A 22,754-nucleotide genomic window follows, 5' to 3' on the forward strand; every position below is an offset into this window, starting at 1 on the left:
CACGCCTGGCCTTGAACACTGCCACAGCCACTGACATCCTGTGCCAGTGACTCACCACCCTCATAGTGAAGAATTAGTTCAAAGTGCCAGAGTTAAGATGCTATGATCCATAGGCTTCCGGCACTTCAGATGACAATCCTGTGTCACACTCTGAATAACTGCTGGGAGATCCTGTATCTTCACATTGCCTGGAGAATCCAGGACAAAAAAACTGACACACATGCCTAAAGTCAGTGATATGAATCTAACCCAGCAGTAATTTTCTCCTTGATGCCTTTCCCTTAACTATAAATCAATGGATGTAACTGTATTTTTGATGTTTCTCATGCTGGACACCTTAAAAAAGTGTTTTGGCATTGGTTTGTGGAAATTTTGGAAAGGTTTAATAGAGAGTCAGAACACTGATGTCATGGGACATCACTACAGAAGGGGAAAACTGCCCTACAGCAGTTCTGTTTCTTTCTGACCCAGACAGTAAATACCAGAGGGATCATTTTTCCTGTGTGGGTTCTGTTTTTAGCCATGAGCATAAGTCTAGACAAGGAGGATTCATTAGGACTATCAAGTCTTGTGAACGATGGGTGCCTGAAGGCATTTGCAACCAAATCCAGCTCATACAAGCAATGTTCAGCTATATGCAAAGCCTAGCACCAAGATCATGCATGACAACCTTCAAATAGCACCTTAAGGTTGACCTTTAATGGTACAGAAGCTACAGGACTGGCCCTTGAAGTAGGTGTAGTGTTCATTAGGTACTACAGATATGGGAATTAACTTGGTGGTGTAATACTGATACACTAGAAAAATGTGTAACTATTGCTGTGTCAGAGGAGAGTTTCCAGTTTCCTGTTGTGCTGGTTTTAGCTGAGCTAGAGTTACTTTCCTTCATAGTAACTGGCATGGAGCTATGTGTTGGATTTGTGCTGGAGATGGTGTTGATAATTCAGGGATGTTTTCACTCTATTGCTGAGAAGTACTTACATGGAGTCAAGGCCTTACATCACCCCATCAGCGAGCGAGAAGCTGGCCAGGCTGGGGGTGCTCAGGGAGCTGCAACGGAACACAGTTAGTACTGCTGATCTCAACTGACTCAAGGGATGTTCCATACCATATGATGTCATGCTCAGCATATGAAGCTGAGGGAAGAAGGAAAGGGAGGGAAGTTTGGAGTAATGGCATTTGTCTTCTCAAATAACAATTCATGTGTGATGGACCACTGCTTTTCTGGAGGTGGCTGAACATCTGCCTGTGATGCGAAGTGGTGAATGAATTCCTTGGTTTGTTTTGCTTGCAAAATTAAGTTTTCGTGTTACCCAATATCTCAACCCACCATTTTTCTCACTTCTACTCTTCCGATTCTCTCCCCCATCCCACCACTGAGTAGTGAGCAAGAGGCTGTGTGGGGCTTAGCTGCCAGTTGGGGTTAAACCACGACACCTACTTCAAAGCCAATTGAGCTTTAATGCTTTGTTATAAACTTGTACTTCAGCTTCTTGAGGTAGTATTCACTTACACAGTTTTAGGGGTGAATTAAGTTATTTTTACATCCACAACTAATTCAGTTTAAAATGCCCTCAAACATCCCTGACATTTAAAAGGAATTTGTGATATGATTCTGGACCTACAAAAGACCTGCATCTCTTTAGGCCAACACTATGGCATGATACTGGGTTCCCTAGGCTGTCTTAACTGGCACTAAACCTGTAAGTTTAAACTACATAGACTCTAAGGTGTCTGGAAGCTAGTAATCTTAGATATGGAAATGTCTGCAGAAAAAAACATGGAACTGAGACTACCAGAGGAGACAATACATCAAACTTTGAGACAGTCAGGGTTCAGCAGAGTTGTATCTAGAGAAACACACAGTTCCACATGAGATGTCCTAGGAAACCCAAGACATCCACTTGAGGCTAACAGTTAGGGTTACCCTTCTTTTTAGGAAAGCCCAGATCTTTCCTTCTTAAAAAGGGCATCTGGGGGACCTCAGACAGATCACACTATAAGCCTTTGTGAGGGCACACCAGCTGCGATGCAGCTAACCACTGGTTACTCCATATTTCTCAGACACCTAAAATTAAGTGTTCACCTCTGGAGCTGAACCAAATTCTTACTTTGACTGAAATGAACCTTATCTGTGGAAATCAACGTGTTGGCTATGAGTTTAAGAAACTGTTTCTTAAAATGATAACAATGTCAATTATTTGATACTGAATATTGATTATTTCAACATGTCCGCATGCATTTTCGCAAACCTGGCACAATACTACACACATACTTTTCCACCATACAATTTAAGGCATTTTGTTTTCACCCTCAAATTTTTTTTGCTGTTTTATTTTCCTTGCAAAGTATTGATAAAACACACTGTTTCCCAAAGATACAATCTCATAGAAAACAGTTGTTAAATTAAATTCACAGTTCTATAATGATTTGTTAAGTCCAGCATCTCCAGTAAATGCTTGAGCCTCTTCCAGCTGTTTGCTGCAGCACAAATGCCCAAAGTTTTTCCATGTTAAAGCTAAAATTAGCTTAAATCTTATTGGTTGTCTGCAAGGGCGAGGCACGGAGCAATTGCAGATCCTATAGCTTTGAAACAGGGCCTCATACAATATCATCTGAGGGATCCCAGATGATTATAAAGTGCTTAGATACTATCATTGGCATAGTAAAGGTAATTACAAGGAATGGAACTTTACTAATTTCTAATTTGGTCAAGATTGCATTCAACCACTACCTCAGACACCTCGTATAGATAGGTGAATTAACTCATCTTTTTTATCTACCAGTACATGATTACATACTACAGTAATGAGCACAGTACAAACAGATAGGTGGTCTGAAAGAGGAGCTCTACAGGAATAACCTTTCTTGGTGTTGAGGATTTCCAGTGAAATGAGGAGTAATCTCAACATCTACTAACAAAAAATGGGGGAAGTGGGGAAAGACTTTGATATCTCAGACCCTTTTTCGAGGTACAGAGAAGGTAGGGGAGGATAGAGTAGGGTAGGGTAGGGTAGGGTATGGCAGGGTAAGGTAGAGTAGGGTAGAGTAGCATAGGGTAGGGTAGAGTAGGGTAGGGTAGAGAAGGGTAAGATAGGGTAGGGTAAGGTAGAGTAGAGTAGAGTAGAGTAGGGTAGGGTAGAGTTGGGTAGAGCATGGTAGAGTAGGGTAGGGCAGAGTAGGGTAGGGTAGGGTAGAGTAGAGTAGAGTAGGGTAGAGTGGGGTAAGATAGGGTAGGGTACGGTAGGATATGTAGGGAGGAAGTGAATGTATTTCTCTGTGGGCTCTGACAAGACTTTGGCAATGAATCCGGATTTTGTCATGTTTCTGTGAATTGGCAAACTTTCCAGGAAAATGGCATGCAACAGACAAAAGGCATCCTGAAGTCACTCAGAGATGACGCCCAGCAGAGCCAGAGATCACTCAAGCAGCAAACAGCATGGCTTAAAAAGTGGGCACAAGAAGGTATCGCAAACAAACCAGCCTTCCCTTTCCCCAAACCACTTTTCTACTAAAAACATTACATCTTAATGAGTTTAGTAGCCCTCTAGAAATGAGGGCAGGTAATTGCAACATTACTCACAGGATTCAAGATCAAGTTTACCACACTTAACTCAGAATAAAAGCCAATTATGATGGCTCAACTCACTGGAGATACTGTAACACTTAATGAAAACATACTTTAAAAAAAAAGAAAGGAAGAAGAAAATAAAAAGCAGATTTTGATAAGCAGTTCTAGAAGTCCAGGTCATCCTGGCCAATCTCATTAGAGTCTTCTTTCTTTTTAGAAGCCTGAACTTTTTCAGTATGTTCAACCTCCTTTGAATCTGTCCCTTCAGTGTCTACCTGGTTCTCATCTTCCAAAGGATCAGTGCATGAAGATGCTTTGTCGTCTTCTTCCTCGCTGTCAGGATACATCTGTGAGGGTTTGCTGCTCTCATCACTTTGCACTTCTCCATTAGGAAGATTGCTCATGGAGTTATTGTCATCTTTGCGTTCTTCCTCATCTTCATCTTCAGACCCCTTCTGAGATTGCTGTGAGAAGTTTCCTACAGAAGAATAACAAGAAAAGGCAGCTGCTTTGTTCAGAGTCCCTAGCCTTTTATTGCTTTTTCTTTCTTTGGCCTTTAAGGCTCTCTCAGAAACCTTGTTACCTTTCACCCCTTTCACTTCATGTTTTTCATGTGCCTTGTCAGGGTTATCACTAGCGGGTTTCTCAAAATTCTCATCATATTTGTCATCTCCTTCACTGTTGTTTTCCTCCTTATCCGAACACATCTCATCTGATTCTGGATTTGCAACTTCCTCTGCTTCAGCTTCATGCTGCTCAGCTTTTTCACTTCCTTCTGAAGCATCTCCTTCAGGACTGTTGACAGTTAGAGAGCCGTCAGCATCTCCCCTGCATTCAGATGTCTCTTCCTCATTATCAGCCCCAGTGTCCTCATCCTCTTCTTCTTCAGCATCATTGTCAGCTTCAGCTTCAGCTTCCTGTTCTTCATTTTGAGTTTCTTCTTGTTCTTCCTCTTCTCCATTAAATTCCTCCTCCTCTTCCTTTGCTTCTTCCTCCTCCTCCTCTTTGGGTTTTTTTACCTTTTCTTCCACTTCCTGCTCCTCTTGTTTTGATTCTTCCTCTTCTTTTGCTTCATCATGCTCCTTGCTTACTTCTTCCTCTTCTTCCTCTTCCTCCTCTTTTGCTTCTTCTTCCTCCTTCATGTCTTCCTCTTCTTCTTTTGTTTCATCTTCCTCCTTCACTTCCTCCCCCTCCTCTTTTGTTTCTTCCTCCTCCTTCATGTCTTCATCTTCTTTTTTTGTTTCTTCCTCTTTCACTTCCTCCCCCTCCTCTTTTGTTTCTTCCTCTGCCTCCTCTTTTGCTTCTTCCTCCTCCTTCATGTCTTCCTCTTCTTCTTTTGCTTCTTCCTCTTCCTCCTTCCCTTCCTCTCCCTCATTTGCTTCTTCCTCTTCCTCCTCTTTTGCTTCTTCCTCTTCCTCCTCTTTTGCTTCTTCCTCCTCCTTCATGTCTTCATCTTCTTCTTTTATTTCTTCCTCTTCCTCCTTCTCTTCTTCTCGCTCCTCATTTGCTTCTTCCTCTTCCTTCTCTTTTGCTTCTTCCTCCTCCTTCATGTCTTCATCTTCTTCTTTTATTTCTTCCTCTTCCTCCTTTTTTGTTTTTTCCTCCTCATTCATATTTTCTTCTTCTATTTCTTCCTCTTCCTCCTCTTTTATTTCTTCTTCCTCCTCCTCCACTCCTGCCTCCTCCTCCTTCTCTTTTTCCTCATTTATTTCCTCTTCCTCCATTGTTTCCTCTGCTCCTTCCTCTTTTACTTCCTCATCTTCTTTCTCGTTTGTTTCTCCCTCCTCCTCTTCTTTTGTTTCCTCCTCTTCTTCTACATTCATTATTTCTTCTTCCTCTTCCTCTTCCTTCTCCTCTTTTGCTTCCTCTTCTTCTCTCTCTTCTGCTTCTTCCTCCACTTCTGCTTCTTTCTTTTCTTCTTCATTGGTTTCTTCATCTTTAACTTCATTCTCCACCTCACAGTTTTGATTTTCTGATATTTCAGATCCTTCACATCCATTCAACACTGAGCTGTCCAGTTCATTTAATTCTGGCTCCTTTTCTTCATTGCCCTCCACTTCTGTTTCACCCTCATCATTCTCCTCATTTGGATTGCCATTTTCTGTTGCTTCTTCCACAGAACTACTGGGAGTTGTTTTGTTGTCTTGGGCTGCTTCTGAGACACAGGCTTCCTCATTATAATTTTTCTTTAACCTCAGGATTTGCTGTAAATCAAATGCTTTCATGACTGGGGCATTGGTGGCCACCACTGGATTTCTTGTGGGTTTGGAAGCCATTTGTTTCCTCACACAAGAGTCACATGGGCAGTATTCCTCCTCGCTTGTTTGTTTACTAATACTGCCTTCAAAAGCTTCACTAAGTGCTATATCTTTATCTACATCAAAAGATAAGTCTGATGTGTCTTCTAGCCTAGTCTGGTTTCCATTCTTGTCACTGAAGTGTGACTTTTTATGCATAGTTTGCAATCGCAGTCTCCTCTGCTCAGTTTGGAGTGTTGACTCTCGTCTGAGAGGTTCATCCGGAGGTCTTGGCAGCTTCTTGCCTGCTCTGGTTTTGATCTTTCTCAGCTCCTTCTCTATGCTTTTTTGTATCCTTTTACTCACTTCCTCCTTCAGTTCCAATATCATTTCATCCATTTGCTTGTTATCCTGCAGGTTCCACCTGACTTTGAACTCATTCATGGCACTGACATAGTGAGCCATGAACTCCTTCTCAATTTTCTTGAGTAGTTTCAGGACCCAAACTGGGTCTGGATCCATTGAGTTTTGCTGAACAAAGGATGTGCCCACACTGGTGGCTGTATCAACTTTGGGTTCTGGGTCGCTTGGAGACTCTTTCTCAAGCTGCTCTTCCGAATCGTCTTTCAGCTCTGTTCCACAGTCAGCATCATTGACATTTGTATCATCAGTAGCAGCTAGCTGATCAGCTTCTTCTTCAAGATTTTCTTTTGAGAGTTCATCATTCACAACTTCAGCTTCTTCTTGTTCTCCATTTTCAGTTAATTTGATGTTTTCTTTGTCTTCATCTTCTCCCTCTTCCTCCTGACCATGTTCACAGTTACTGCACTGGTCCTCCTTATTCTCTTCTGCCTCTTGAATTACAGAGTTCTCTCTAGTAGACTGTGCTTTTTCCTCAGCCTTTGATTTTGAGCAGGCTGTTGAAGGTCGGGATGACTGCTCTTCCTTTTTATTTTGCTCCTCAGCCTCGGTCAGTTCAGTGCCAGTCTCTACATTTTCCACTTGTCCAGATGATTTGAATTCAGCAGTTTTCTGTGCCCCCGAAGTGCAGTCTCTGACACCAGCTGTATTCTCTTCCACTGAGCCACCAGAACCACTGTTAACATCAACCCCAGAAGAGGACATGGGAGTGAAGTCATAATCTACAGATCTGGGGGCTTTAAACCCAGAGGCTGTCTTTGCCTGTTCACACACTTCTTGATCTGAACTTGGGCCACTTTTTTCAGGTATGCATCCAAACCACAGGGCTTGAAAAACATTTAGGAGCTCCATATACCTTGGCTTATTCAAACATTTTGATTTATCTGATGGACCTTCTGACTCTTCGTCAAGGAGCTGGAGACTGGCAAGACAAGTAATCAGAATACTGGCAGAGTTACTCAGTTTCCTCCCCATAGTAGGGGACACTTCAGGCAAACTGTTTGATCGGTCAAATTTTGTTTCATGTTTTGAACTAAGCAAGGCCTTCATGATCTGGACTGAAGTCTGGACAGTGGTTGGCAGGTCTCTTCTGTTGCTATTTTGTTGGGATGTAGCTGACTGGCTGCATTCTGCCTGGTCAGCTTTGTCAGCTTCAGACACAACCTCAGAGATTTTTTCCTGATTCATGCATCCTTCAGCCTCTTCATTAATAGCTGTACCTTCTGCTGCCTCTTTTCCTACTTCATCCTTTGCCTCCTTTTCAGCCTCCTCCTTTTTCTCAGCTTTTTCATCCTCTGAGATTTCCTCAGCATTTGTACAGTATGATACCTCAGTGGTTGCCTCCATACATTCCTCTTCTACATTATCCTCCATTTCATATTTCATAAGCAATGTTTCTGAAGGGATTTTACTTAGCCATTCTTGCACAACCTCTTCTGGAGATGTATTTGGTAGAGTAGATGGCACTAATTCACTCCCTTCCTCCTGCATGTCCATGCCTTCTAACTCTTCCTCCACTTTTTTATTGCAAGAACCATCAACCTCTTTACTCTTCTCATCATCTATTTCAGCTGCAGCTGATTTAGACCCATAGGAAGTTGCTTTGGAGGAATCAATGATTTCTTTCTGCTCTTTTCGTGGGGTCATCACTGACGCAGTACCTATGCTGCTAATGGAGGAATTCTTGAACATGGTTGAACGAATTTTTTTGCTGTTCGGCTTCCCTTTTGGTGGGGCAGGGCAATGTATACTGCATACTGACACAGTGTCAGGCAATGATGCTTGGCTGGAGTTTGACATGTCCACATGAAGATTTCCAGTTTTTATTTGCCTTGATTTTGAATACTTAGATACATTTGATCGTGAGCATCTATCATCACTTTCCTGGGATATATGTGCTAATAAGCATTTATCTTTTATTTCTGACTTTGATGAGACCCTTGAAGAGACACTTGCAGTATTTCCATTCTTAATCCCAGTCTCAGTTAAATGGTCAACTTTTGAACATACGCTCTCACTCATACTTCCCTGTCTTGAAGAAGGGGTCTCTGAATTAATCTTAGAATTACCCTCTCCAGCTTTTTCATTAGGGTTTGAAACACTTGAGCAGACAGATGATGATTTGCTATTTTCTTCTCTATGGCTTCTCTTCTTTGAGCCTTTTGAGGATTCACTGTAGCCATTGGTGGTACTTTTCAAGCTTTTCTCCTCTGTAAAACCTGCATTTGCCTCTGTTTCACTAACAGATGAAATGTTTGAATGAAAAGATCCTGACTTATGAGTCATGGGGTCTCCAACAGACTTTTTTTTTATTTCACATGAGCTTTTGGAGTAATTGGATGTCCTGCTGCATGATCTCAGATCATCTGCATGGAGGGAATTCTTCTTTTTATTCAGAGTGGATTCAAGTGAAGACACAGACATTTCAGACTGTGTGTCCAAATGAATATGTCTGTGTTTGCTCTTTTTGGATCCTCTGGAGGAGCAAGAAGCATTGCACAGAATGACCTCCTCACTGTCACTTCTCTTGCTGTCCCTGCCGCTAGCTCTGGAATGAGGGGTTCCTTGTGTAGAGCATCGTTCACCTTCACTGCTTTCATCTCTAATCAATTGACTGGGCTTTGATTTTGCTGACACTGAGCTGACTTCATTGATTTCATTTTCTTCTTGCTCTGCTTCAACCTCTTCAGCCTCTTTCTTTGTGTTGGACTCACTGGAGAAGGAGGAGATCACTGCGTTGTCATCAGAATGGTCATCCTGCTCACTCTTTGCTCTTGGTGCAGTACAATTACTAGACTTGCTGTGCACACTATTGGCAGGAGTCGAAGACCTAGTGTTATTGTCTTGATTTGCCTTCTGAAGGCTTGAGGAGGACATGCTCCTATCCACGCTACTTGTTTCGTCACATACATTCTTGCTCTTTCTGGATTGCAGAGATGACCTTGACATGGCACTCCCAACTCTGCTGCTTTCAATCTCTTCCCCATCATCCTTTAAGCATTTCACAGAGGAGACTTCAAAACAAGTTTCATCTTCATTTTGTGAATTGGTTTTGCTGGCCTCATGGTCTTCAGGGGTTTCTTGAGTATCCAGGTTGTTTTCACAGCTTGAATGTGACATTAAACCCAAGGATGAAGGTCTCTGACTATTGCTCGTGCTTGCTCGAGTGTATTCTTGCTGGTCTTCTCCATTGGAAGCACCTGTTGACAAATCACTTCGACACATGCACTTTTTAATGGATCGGTATGCTACTCTGTTCTCTATAGTCTCTGAGTAGGATGAGGACTCTTGCACAATGTGCTCAGAGAATTCCTCACTGGATGTGGTGCGGAAGCTATCCACAGAAGCCATTTTTTTGTGGACTACTCTCCTTCGGGAAGATGTGCTGGAGCATGATGACCGTGTGTGCCAGGTGTTTCGTACACCGGGCTCTCCCCTCTGGGATGTGTGCATGGGGTTTTTCCAAATGTCATAGTCCTGGTGTTTCTTTCCACAGCTATGACAATGAGTCTCATCACATTCTGATTCTTCAAGTTTTGACATGTAAGAATCAATATCACAGGGATATAATGACTCATCTGCCTCTGAGCTGGCTTCTGGGTTCATTTTCTCTATGGGGTGTACTCCATTGTCCTCCCCTACACCTGACTCTTCACAAGGCATCTGGTTCATCAGATTGGACTTTTTGATCTGGGTGGACCACTGCAAAGTCTCATCATTTAGCAAGCGGAAGCGGACTTTCATCTCAACAGACAAGCTACCATCCTTGTTCACATGTACCCGTTTTTCTATGTCATCATTGACCAAGGAATGGACCAGGTCCCCAGGTTTTGAATGCAAGCAACTGTCTGAGAAAGGTACACCATTATCCGGTGAGGCAGCAAGACCGTTAGGATATGACTTTTCTGATGATAAAGAAAATCTCATCGACCTATTGCTTGATGCTGTTCGTGGATGGATAACACTTTTTTTGGCTTTCAGTCCGAAGTCCACTGGAGTTTGAAATAAGTGAAGAAAAGAAAGATGGAGACAAATGTGAACTCATATAAAGATGACACAAAATCTATAGATCAAACCCTCAAATTAGTTGATACTGTTATTATTCTATTAAAGCTGAGCTTATAGCAGTTTTCATAATTTGAAAATTTGGCTTTGACTAAGTGATGGCCATAAAGGTTGAGTTTTGAATGAATAATCAGCATTAAAATCTTCTATACATTAACTTTATTTTTTTAACCTAAATTGAAACACAGACACTTTTTTTTTGTTGTAATAGGTGCATGCCAAGAAGAAATATGTATACAAAGAGAGATTTACTCTCAGACTTTCTCTGTTTTACCATGATGCAAATATCCTTTTATTCAACTGTGCAAGTGTTCATCTTCTTATTTAGTTAGTGACAAATACATGGAGAAGTCATCCTCTTCCTTAGCAAGAGGTCAAGTATCACACATTTATTGTGCATCATCCACTTCTCCACTCGCCAAGAAATACAGATACATCCATATAGACCAGAGCAGCACTCAGACCCTGCAGGGATGTGCCACTGTGAATAATTATAATGTTTATTAAAAATAAAACAATAAACACAAATGGCAAAAGAATCATAAGCTGATGACAGTTACAAAGAAAAATCATGGTAATTCTAGAAGAAATCGGTGATAGTAAGGGAATGTTAAGAATTGTAATCAAGCACATCTCTATGGCCAAAGCGGTGATCTGCATAGACTTACTGAGGTCCTACACCCTTTATTTCAAACAGAGTACATTGTCATCATGCTGTCTTGAGAAATGCATCTATCTTGTTTCTAATATATGTTTATTCAAAGCTTACTTGATACATATCTGGGCATATGGATATGGAGCTGAATGGTGGGCATTTTAGGAAGGAAGTGTTGAACAGAAAACACATCAAAGAAGATCACATGAAATAACTCTTATCTAACTATCTTTATGAATTTCAACTGATATATTGCTCAGTCTTTTGATGGACAAAGTTTTAGTTTATTTGCACTGCTCCCTCCAATTTTTTTATATCTTGATCAGAAAGTGCGAGATGCCTCTGTCGCTAAGTTTCTACAACTTGTCAAAACACAAGTGAGCATTTCCTGGCTCCTGATATTGACAATGGAGAGAAACAGGTGCACATCCAGAGCATACTTCATTTCATCCTAAAACAAAACTCTAGTATGGGTGAGATTAATTGCCCTTTGGAAATAGGAAGTTTCTTTTCATAGGCTACTGAGGATGGTTGATTTAATTACATGTGACTTTAGATAACTCATGATGAAGTGTCTAAGAAGTATCATCCTGAGTAATCTATGACATACTCCTTCCTGAACACAACCTTTCCATAAAAACATGCTTTGTTTCCAAAGGGCTGCATTGCAGCTGTAACCTGTAGGAGAAACTGAGTCTCCTGCTGACAAAAAGTGGGCATCCTCTTATCCTGGTGCAGGCAAATGCAAAGTGCAAGCGTTACATGACGGACAGACAAGGGGATAGAGGATTCGTGGGAAATCTCAAGAGTTTGGGGAGTCTCAGAGGCTGACACAGGAAAGGAGGGAGTTCTGGAAGGAAAAGGAGACACAGAGATATGAAAGAGGAAGGGAAGTCAGCCAGACATGGGTAGCATGTAAAAGAAAGACTGGAGGGTGTAGGGAGGAAATCCTAGAAGGAAACCAGAGAAAAAGAAGGGGAGGATGGAAAGGCCTGGGAGGCAGAGAGAGGGAAGTACATTTTCCACATGAAATCTGCACATTGGGGCAGTACAATAGGTGCCTGTAATCTCCATGTTGTGGGACACAGGCCTGGAGACGACTGTGCAATATGCCCTAGCGTTTTTCTTACTTTCATTGTTTTCTTTGACATTGTTGCCATTGGAACGGGGAGCCAGGTTTGGCAGCTTCTCCACTGAGTGTTTCCTCAAATTCTCCATCAGTACAGGTTTAAATGGCTCCCGACCGACGCACACCAGCACATTGGGGCAGTGAAGCAGAGCCTGCATGCTGTCAATCTAGAAAGAGAAGAACAAGTGAATCACCATGAGCTGATAGAGAAGAGCTAGGTTTTTCCAAGCCCAAAATCAATGAAAAATTAGTTGTCACCTAAAATAAAATAAACATGGCTCCAGAGAACTTCAGGATTTACAGAGCCTGTTGGCAGGCTTTGTTGCAGTTTTCTTCCATTGACAGAGAAGCTCTGCTATGCTTTAATCAGATCTTCTAAGGTAGGGAAGATAAGGAGATTGAAGAACATCTCCCAAGAAGGGTGGGAGATATTGCCTCAGGGAGAAGTACCTCACTTTTATTACAAGGGTTTATATCTTGAGAAAGATTCAGGTATAATCAATGTAGTAGTGAGGAAGAGGACGGAACTAGCAGATTTTCAGTTTCCCTTACAGAGAATACTATTAATTCTTCTAATTAGTGCATGGAACAGTGATTTTTATTTGGTAACTGCTACATTTCAGATTGACCGTCAGTTCTCTTCCTTCCTCTGCACAGGAAGAGACAAGAACTGTGAATTCCCCTAATATTACCTCGCATACCGCCTCAAATTTTGCTTCACATACTACCTTAATACAGGACTATGTGGGACATTGTCCTTCAGGGCAGAAAGTGCCTGTAAATTATCCTCCATTCTTAAGGCTTAGACACTGCCTCCTCATCTTCACTGCATGACCTGTTTCTGAATTACACATCCAGTCCTTTATGTCAGCTGCAGCTAGTAGCAGGGAGCAGAGCTAGATGTGGCAGAGAATCACTTTTACCCAAATACAAAGTTTACATCTCTAAAGGAGCCAGGACACTGTCTCTTGTTATAAACTGTCTAGACAAAACCCAGACCCCTCTTCCATCTTGCTGCTGCATCCTCTTCATTTAAATGACTGAGTTAAGCTCTCAGGTAAAATACTTGATGGCTTCTAAAATGATTAGAAAGTTCTCTTGCCACCTGAGAGGACTCTAGAGTGTCCAGCACCTGGAAGCTTTGTGCTGTCAGGGGCCTGCACAATCTAACTAGGATGTCCTTTCCTCCTCAGTCTGCTACATCAGAACATCTCTAAAGCATATAGGGAATTCACCGGTAGCAAGTGACCACACAACGGGTTACTAAGGTGCTATCTAGCACCAGTGGTGGGTTAAACACTATCTTGCCTGTAAGATGCACCCTGACCTCACTGTGTCAGTTAATCATCAGTCCTTTAGCTAGCAACCGAGTATGGAAGAGAACAAATCTCACAGGAGATGCGATGACAGTTCAGAAGTTGTCACACATGCCTGGCATAACAGTGCATGAAGGGTGGACCTCATGTTCTCAATATTGCTATAGCAAAGGAATGTTCAGCCCCCCTCAGAGCCCAAGCCCTCATTTTGGGGAATGCATTTAGGGTTTTCTGAGATTAGTTAGTACCACCAGGGCTTTGAGAGGTATAAAGAGAATAGTGCTGGATCTTGTGCAAGTAAGAGGAGGGTTAATGTGTGAAGCATGAAAGAACAAGACAGAGGCAGATAGAACCACATTCAAGATCCAGTTAAATGCTTCTGGTAATTTTGCTTACAGTAAAGCATATGGCAGTAACTTTTTAATGGGAATACACTAAAATCTCATCATCTTCCCATTATTTTTCTTTTCCTGTTTGCAGTATAACACTTGTGACCCGAGCCCCTTTGAGTTTGTTGCTATGAAAGACCATATTAAGATAGGCTCTGCTCTCTAAAGCTTACCTTCAGACTTTCAAATTAAGAGATTGCAGCATCAAGATAGAAGAGGGGTCCAGGCTTTGTCTAGCCAGTTCACATCACAAGACAGAGTCCTCCTCTTTAGAGAGGTAAACGTCAATAAATCCACTTCTGGTCCATATATTTTTAAAGGAAACATCTTTCTACCTCACTTTAGAAGTTTATAGAGAGCCTATAATTTAATAAATTGAGTATTTTGAGCAAGTTTTTGCCACCTGTATATTCATTTTTCTTCTTTACTTTGTTATGGTTATTTTTTGCTTTTTCATTCCTTTAGTGAGATCTTTTGCCCTGCCCTGATACAACTGGAAAAATAACGAGGCTAAAAAAGGAGAGAGAGAAAAGGACAAAGAGGGAGACAAGAAATAAAATCAGATATGAAATCCCTTCTGCCCCTAATGTAAAACTATCTGTCTTTAAACTCCCACCAAGTTTAGGAACAATTCCTATTTGTAAAGGGCAATTTTTCAGTGAAAGCTATTTTTTGCACAGGACATTTCCTCACATGGTACTGTGTCTGTGTATAGACACTTCAATCACACTCATCACTGCTGTGTTATGTGTGTAGAAAATAGATGGTGCCAATGACACAGTTTCAGGAATCAATGGAGCTGAGCCAGCTGAGTTACTGAATTTATGCATACTGCACAAACCAAATATGTTCATATGGAATACATTTGTGTTATGTGACTTAAAGAGTCTGTCATATAGTATTTCTGTCATCATCAGCTCTTTAACAGCATTTATACCTATAACATAGTTTTTATTTGTAGTATCTTGCAAGCTTAATCTCTTTGAATTGATAACCGTAGAAATTCTAAATCTGGGCATCAGCACTTCATAATGCTTCATTGATGCTTCATTGTTAAAAAGATTCTGGGAGTTGTAAATGCAACTGAATGTTTTCTAAGGGTTAAATAAATCATTTCACTCACCGTTGATTTGGTTTAATTCAGTATCTGTTCTGACTGGGCAGCACAGTGCTGTGGAGGTGGGATAATAGTTCACCTTAGTTTGCTCAGCACAGGCCTTTCCCACACTGCTGCATGAATCCCATCCTCTCAACAACACGTCACTGCCGGGGCTGCACAGAAGACATCTGTCTTTGGGGCAATCAATATAGTATTTTTTACTAGTCCTAAATAATCTCTAACCAGCATGTCCCCTCTTTGGTGTTCAGCAACTTGCAGCTTGCTCAGTGTGTCCAAGGATGAGGCCCATGTGTTGTTTCTCAGATTTGCTTCTTTTTAAGGAGTACATAAAAATTGTTTCTAATGTGGAGGGATCAGACCCTAAAGCTTCAGGCATGCTGATACCTACTCTTACTCCTGTATGTGCTTAGTAAAATACTGGCCCCATTTCAACCAGGGTGATAATGTCTTTTTTGGAGTCCGCATTACACCGCTTCCAGCTAGGAAATAACACAAAAACTGGGAACTTTCTTTTTCTCTTCTGCAAGAGAGGTGATAGTTTTCTTCTGCTTGAATGTAACAACCACCAGGCAAAGCGCTATTATGACTTCTGTAGTTGTATTTTTCGTTCACTTTCTGCCATTGATTTTCATGTTGGGGGAGGAAACAGGAAGTCAAACAGAAAACTGTTGAAGTGGTTTGAGAGAAAAGATTCCAAGATTTGGCAATAACACCATGATGAAAAGCACACTCAGTGGCTATTCATATTTTAGAAGCACATGAGCCCCAGAGAAAGAGATGAAATATTAGATCTGGTTAAATTATGTGAGAATAATCCGATACTGAATTGCTGTTCAGAATGAGAGGTGGGAATGGTCTTGCAGAGGACAGTGTGAATTCCAGTGTATGGGATGCTGTTCAAGGCTGAGATATGCCTCCCAGAGTATGATCCTAGCCTAGTTCTCATGAGCTTTCTTATTCCAAAGTGATTTGTTCTGGGACCTAGATTTTTATAAGCAACTACTATAAAGGAACATATTGTCATCATCTCTCCTGGATAAATTATGAAAACTAAGGAACAGACATCCTTCTATCAGTGTTGAAAACAAAGGACAGGAAAATAACAGCTAGATTTTGCCTCAGATTTTGGACATCTACAGGTTATGTCTGTAGGACTGAACTAGCCAACCAAGGCTGTATAGTCCACTTAGAAAGGGCGATTCCTGTACCCTGCGCTGAACACCTTTTCTACTAAAAAACAAACCATGCTCTAGAGATGCCTCTTTCTTCCTTGTCAAAAGAACACCTTAAAATGATTAAGAGATATGTAGATACCTAAGATAAGGCAGATGATTATCTCTAGTAGCCATGACCTTTCAATAGTTCTCAGCAAGCCTCATCTCAGCTGAATATTGAATACAGGTCTCCAGGGTCCCAGGACTGTCCTCCTACTTGAAGACCATATTATTTCAATGAGTTGCTGCTTTTAGTTGCTGTTTTAGGAATACAGTCATAATTAACTTCAGCTGTATATATCGAATGTGACATAATCTCAATATAAGTAAAGTCAGTATTACAACATGTCAGCACAACATATATAGATAGGGAGACTACCACTGCAATAAATATTAAATTATTTTAAAGGGTCTTTCAAATTTGCTTGCAGTTGGAGAAAAGTCAGGACTTTAGAGACCATTGTTCTCTGACCTTTACTGAACTGGGTTGTTTAAAAATATATTTATACAGGTAATATCATTTAAATGTAAGAAAATGATGGGTTTTTTTCACTGCAAGGGTGGCCAAACACTGGAACAGCTTGCTCAGATATGTTGTGGAGTCTCCGTCCTTGAAGATATTAAAAACCCAGCTGGACACCTGAACAACCTGATGTAATTTGCATTGGAAAGGGATCTCTTTGATGAGATGATTGCCAGAGATCTCCTCCAACTTCAGCAATAGTCTGACTCTGTGATTTATTGTAGGAGAGGTGGTTGTTTTTTTCATACAGACATCAGCCAGAGGAAAAATGTGGTGGAACTGAAAGAACAGAAGGTAGATGTTCCCATCTGCTTTAGCTGTCACAATCAGTGGAGAAAAATAAATGCCACTGAGATGTGTTTCATTTTAAAGCAACAATAAACCTGAAGATATTTGGTCCTTTCTTTTAATGTGGGGGACAGATCAGAAGATGCCACTGTGAAATTATATGGTGGCTACTGTTTGGTGAGGACAGATTACTTCCAACATTAAAGTTTTTTTGTTTGCCCAGAGATGTCGTTTATCTCTTCCAAGCAGTAGCCTGTAAGGAAATCCCTCTAGTAAACAGATTCCACACTTCCCTCAGGCTTCCATAGCAAGGTTCTTGAGTACCCATGCCAAGATACCATACTACAATAAAGCAGGATTACAACCCAGTCCAATTTACCTGCATAAGATGAAGTCAACTGATCATGAATACTTATAATCTGGTGATCAGCTGAAGGAGTTGTGATGAAGAAAGGAATGCCTTGCCTTTTATTTCTCCATTAACTCATCACACTTGATTGTAAATCATCTCTTGCAGTCTAGGCTGCTTGGACACTGTAGACAGCAATAAGTATTTCTGGGTAGAGGTCTTTGCAACCCAGGAAAGCCACCTGATACAGGTGACACATCCTTCGTTTGACACGCCTGCCTCTTCCACCAACCAGAGAAAAAGTCAATTATCTCAATGCAGTTGTTTAAATATAGTTACCCAGAGCAATTTGAGATGTTCTAGGGTATCTAATACGTGCCTGAGGATGGCAGACAGGATACTAGATAAACATGAGACCCATGCCCAAGCAGACTACCACCTGAAAGCTAAGTGGGAAACATCTAGATGTTTATATAAAGACAGACAATCAAGTGTCTTCATTTGCAAGCTGAATCCTAAAACATGGTAAGTTCAGGAATATTTTAAACCATGATAAATGGAATAAAATGGAAGAAAATGAATAGCTTATGATGAAGGTTTTTGGTGGGTTACAAAAGAGTTCCTTTGTATTGTTCAGCCCTTTTTTAAGTTCCACGAATATAATTACCCTATTATATGAGCTCATGAGAAGGGTTGCTCACCTTCAAGGCACTTGACATCGAGAAACAAAAAACCATTAAGCAAAATTCACAGGGAACAATTTCTAGCAGTTTGCACTCCATGGGCTGAAATAGACTCCTGTTAGTTCTATTGCATTGTCCTGGGTTCAGCAGTAGCAGTCATTTTTCTCCTTAGTAGCTGGTGCAGTGCTGTGTTTTTGACTTTCAGCCTGGGAGCAGCGCTGATAACACCGATGTTTTTAGTTGCTGCTCAGTAACGTTTACTCTGACCAAGGACCTCTGAGTCTCATGCTCTGCCAGGGAGGAGAGGAAGCCAGGAGGAAGCAGAGACAGGACACCCGACCCAAACTGACCAAAAAGGTATTCCATACCACAGCACATAATGCCCACTATATAAACTGGGGGCAGTTACCTGGAAGGGTGAGATCACTGCTCAGGTGGGCTGGGTATCGGTTGGCAGGTGGTGAGTGGTTGTATTCTCTTCCCTTGTTATTTCCCTTATCATTATTATAATAATAATTGGTAGCAGTAGTGGTTTGTGTTATACCTTAGTTACTGGACTGCTCTTATCTCAACCCACGGGAGTTACCTTCTTTCGATTCTCCTCCCCATCCTTCTGGAAGGGGAAGGGAGGGAGCAAACAGCTGTGTGCTTTCTGAGTGACAGGCTGAGCTTAAACCACAACATGCATAATCCCTGAAAATGAAATTAATTTCTTAATCTTATTGTAAAAGCTGATCCAAATCCCACTATAACCAATGGAGAGAAACTTGCTGACCTGTACAGACTCTAGATCAGGAACCAAGAGAATTATGGGTGTTGTGAGTGAAGTTCTGCACCAGAAAGCAAAAATGCTTGCTTTGTTGAAGTATTTTTGTTTGCATCAGTGAAATTCTGGCTGACAAAACACTGTGGCCTCTTAAAGATTAGGTGCTGCCATGTGAAAAAAATTGCACTTGCAATTTGCTGTCCATCAACACTATACGCACACACTCTTCCAAGGAAATGTCTTCAGGTTTCATTAAAGTCCTTGTACTTCTGACAAAAAAATGATTTTTCAAAATAGGAAAACTTGTGTTTACTTGCATGCTTCATTATCTCATACCACAGGAATTCTCTGTCACAGAGAGATATGTCATGTATGGGTTGGTTAAAAAAGTTGGATGTTCTTTCCAAGAAAAATGTTTCACAGCTGTTACCCTAAGCCCCACTGGAGGCCACCATGTACAAGGTGGAAATGAAAGAACATCCTCTCTTCAGAAGTATGTTGTTTTTTTCCAGTTTGGGTATTATCCATTGGAGGATGGATTGCCTCCATGAATGTTGCAGTACCTACCAAAAAGGGGCTGTGATCTCAGCAAGGACCTCTAGGTGCTACTGCAACACAATTAATAATAAAATGTCACCAATACCTAAACAGAAGAAAGACAAAAATAACATCTGTAAAATAAGGAATCTCTTGCTTGTTGTGGAGAACATGCTATCCTCTGGCTCTTCCCAGAGAACAAAGAACTTTCTTAAACCTTATCCATCTCAGAAGCTGAGTTTTGGTGAAGGTAAAAGGCAGCAGATAGCTGCTTGGTTTTGCTTTATTTTTTTTTAATTCTACTGGCTACCAGCCAACCAAAGATATCTGAGAGTTGGAAAGAAAGACAGAATGGGGAAATAATGCAAGACACGGTAAAGATCAGAAGTCCATAAGCTAATCCACCTTACAAAAATGTGCAGAGATGCAAGGAAGAAACAGGAAAAGCTTGTAACAGACATGTTGAAGAAAAGCCTAACGGGCTGAGTTCATTGCCTATCATGCTGACTCACTGCCTCATTTCCTTGGGCTCTTTCATCTGTTCCTATTTGTCTTTCATTCAGATTTACAATTTTTGGAGTGCAAACAGCCTTTTTGTTTTGTAGTTATATGACATTCAGCACAGGAGGATCCAGGCTTGGAACTGGGGTATCTCTGTTTAACAATCATTTGCATTTTTTCATGCAAAGAACCCGTTTTCCCTTCCCTCTTTGCACTGGAGGAATTAGAGAGTGTTTCTTCTCGGGAGTGGTTTTAAAACCATGGTAATCTCTTGGTCAGAAGGTGATTCATGGGGTGTTGCCACTCCATGCCCACACACATATTAGCAAATTAGTAGAAGAAAAGGAGGAAGGTGTAAGTAAGTGTATTACTTGGACCTCACTTTCTCTAACATCAGCATGGGCCAGAAGGCTCTCTCCACAACAGAAGGAACATAGAACAAGAGATAATATTGAATTCAAAGTAGGGAACTATTGCATGGATCTAATGTCCTGCAAACTGTAGCACCCAAATGATTAGTCCAGAAAAGAACACACAACATCCCTTCCATCTCCCACAGCAAATCAAAGCTCACATGGTCTTGTACACACCAAATCAAATATCAGATCCCAAAATCCCTATACAGGAAGCAGAAGAGATGCTGGTTTCTTAGGCTCCTGCAACAGCAGGTAATCTGCTAAACACAAATTACACACTGCTACCTTTATCTGATGCTTATATTATGGGAATATATGCCAGTTTCTTGCTCCAGATGCTGAAATGCAGCAGTATAAGATGATTGATGTCATACCAACACTTCTGAAAACATCAGCTTCTTCTAGAACTTTTCGGACATGAGCTGTCCAGTTTTTGGTTTAAACCACTGTGAAAAGCTGCATGAAAAATGATACCTTTGGGAGCTGTGATCTGGAAATCAGGCAATGAAGTACTCAAAGAGCCAAGTAAAATATGTGAAAGATAAAGGAATAAATGCGCTGCACTGCTTTCTCAGTCAACCACAGGCAAAGATCATGTTTAGCTATTGTACTGCTGGCAGCTTTTCCTGGAGTACTCATAGATGCCTTTTCCCATGTGTGTGACATTTTGCATATGCATAAAGAAGGTGTTCTAAGTTTGGCCCTGGAAATAGCCTGGATGAGCATGTCTTTCAGCAGTCCATGAGAAATATTACAATCAGAAGTTCAGTGGCCATTGGAAATCATTTGGGTAGAAGCAGAAGAGAGATGCCACGTGGGGAAAAGGGAAGGGAGAGGAAAAGAAGAAAGATTGAAAAAAAAGGCATGAAGAAAGCAGAAAAGTTTTAGTGAAAAAGGTGAAGAGGACAAAAAGGATAAGAACTGGTTCACAGCCTGGTTTAGTTTGGAAGACGGGCTGCTAAGATCGTGTGAGAGATGCCACGGTTACTGCCCCTGTGGAAGATGAGCTGGCTGCTGATGAAGACTGTGGAAGTCTTCAGGAGGATTTCCACTGACTGCTGAATTTAGCTGCGAAGGTCCCCACATCACACTGACTTCATATGCAAACTTCTGATGGCCTTTTCCCTACCCACCCACCCTTGTCAGCTCAAAATGCGGTTGCAGACTGTCCTAGTTGTGAAGCAGCCAAGGAAGCAGAAAATTGCTTCTAAGGATGCAAATTTCGACACAGAAGAGAGCATTTCTTAGAGAGTTTTGACTGCGGATATTTTCCACCTTCTGACATACTGCAATTCCTCATTGAAATCAGAGTCCACCACCTGCCCCTTTGGCAATGAGCTCATTAAATCTGGTCCATCCAATATCAGCATTTGAAAATCATGAGTCAGACTAACATCCACCCCACCCAAAGCACCTGCCCTCATCCTCTCTGAGGGCAGGATTAGCTTAAAAATTGTAAAGTTCTAAGAAATGCTAAGCATTTGTTTCTTGTGATTAGCCTTGTGGTGACTGAGTCAGTGGGAAGATATGGTTCATGAGTTCAAGCTTATTCTTTTGACATAAAGTTCTCAAAACTTACTCTTTCTATATGGGAAAAATCTATATCATGGATAAAAAGTTATTCCAGCTGGAAGCTGTGGGAGGAAAGATGTAAGCACAACATAGATGTGCTCAAACTGTAGCACTGAGACTGAGTATATAAAACCTACTGCTTCTAGATCAAGCTCACAGATCTATATGATGTTGTTCCATGGTCCTAACCAGGTGTCCTTTTGTGCATTGTGCTTCGTTGAGCAGTATGGATAGAGGCTATGGACTCCAGAAACTCAGAGCATAAAATAAACACATTTACCTGAAAACCCTAGTTTAACTGAATAGTTTTCTTGTTGCTGAATCCAGGATTTCAGTCTCAGTTTACAAAGTATAAATTTGAAAGCTAGATCACTGTTTACTTCTACACAGAAGAAGTAGCTTCCCTGATGTTAACAGAATTTATTTCAGAAAAGATACAATTTGAAAGAGAATTAGACATTGCTAATAACTGCAGCAGAATACTTTGGATTCTTGTTTAGGACCCAAAAGGAAGAAATAAATGGTGAAAATGCAAAATGTCTTCTCGTCTACTCTCCCATTATTGGTAAAAACTCCAAAATTTTCATTTGGAAGCAGATTTCCCTATTTAAAAACCCCCCAAAACCACAACAAATAAAAAATGAAAAAAAAAACCCAACCCCAAAACAACAAAAAACCCCAAACCCAGCTTTTTCTGCAAAAATTCTTTGCAGAAACAGTGATTTCTACTGAAAGTCCTTAATGAAAATTCACAGTTTTTCCAGGAGAGGGTGGAATTCTGCTATTCTTTGTACTGTAAATGAATAAACAGAAGCATCATGTTTGCAAATATCATTGCACATACTCAATAATATGATTGGATAATACGATGCCCTGGATTAAATTCAAAAGAATTAGAAAGTAATTACACTTTGCTACATTATTATTGAAAGAACAAAATCTCCTCAGGCTAAGGGAATCATTTGCATTTGGTATATGTTAGATAAGAAATTATTAGATTTGG

At 40.9% G+C, this 22,754-nt stretch overlaps 1 protein-coding gene across 1 annotated transcript in view; it reads right to left on the reverse strand.

The window, feature by feature from the left end:
* Positions 1-5,199: 5,199 nt before the first annotated feature.
* The window catches only part of RP1L1 (RP1 like 1), a gene marked incomplete at its 3' end in the record, with an annotated part of 39,095 nt that continues 21,540 nt past the window's right edge, over positions 5,200-22,754 (reverse strand). Inside the window, exons 3-5 of the mRNA XM_061372146.1 lie at positions 11,853-12,244; positions 8,814-10,072; positions 5,200-7,952 (exon numbers count right to left, since the gene is read on the reverse strand). Of these exons, the coding sequence (XP_061228130.1) occupies positions 5,200-7,952; positions 8,814-10,072; positions 11,853-12,244 (4,404 nt within the window). The remainder of the gene's footprint in view (positions 7,953-8,813; positions 10,073-11,852; positions 12,245-22,754) is intronic.

The sequence above is a fragment of the Neopsephotus bourkii genome, unplaced genomic scaffold, assembly GCF_033783945.1.
Source record: "Neopsephotus bourkii isolate Nb327-2 ecotype Australia unplaced genomic scaffold, CSIRO-AGI_Nbou_v1 NB_1600, whole genome shotgun sequence".
Lineage (NCBI taxonomy): Eukaryota > Metazoa > Chordata > Aves > Psittaciformes > Psittacidae > Neopsephotus > Neopsephotus bourkii.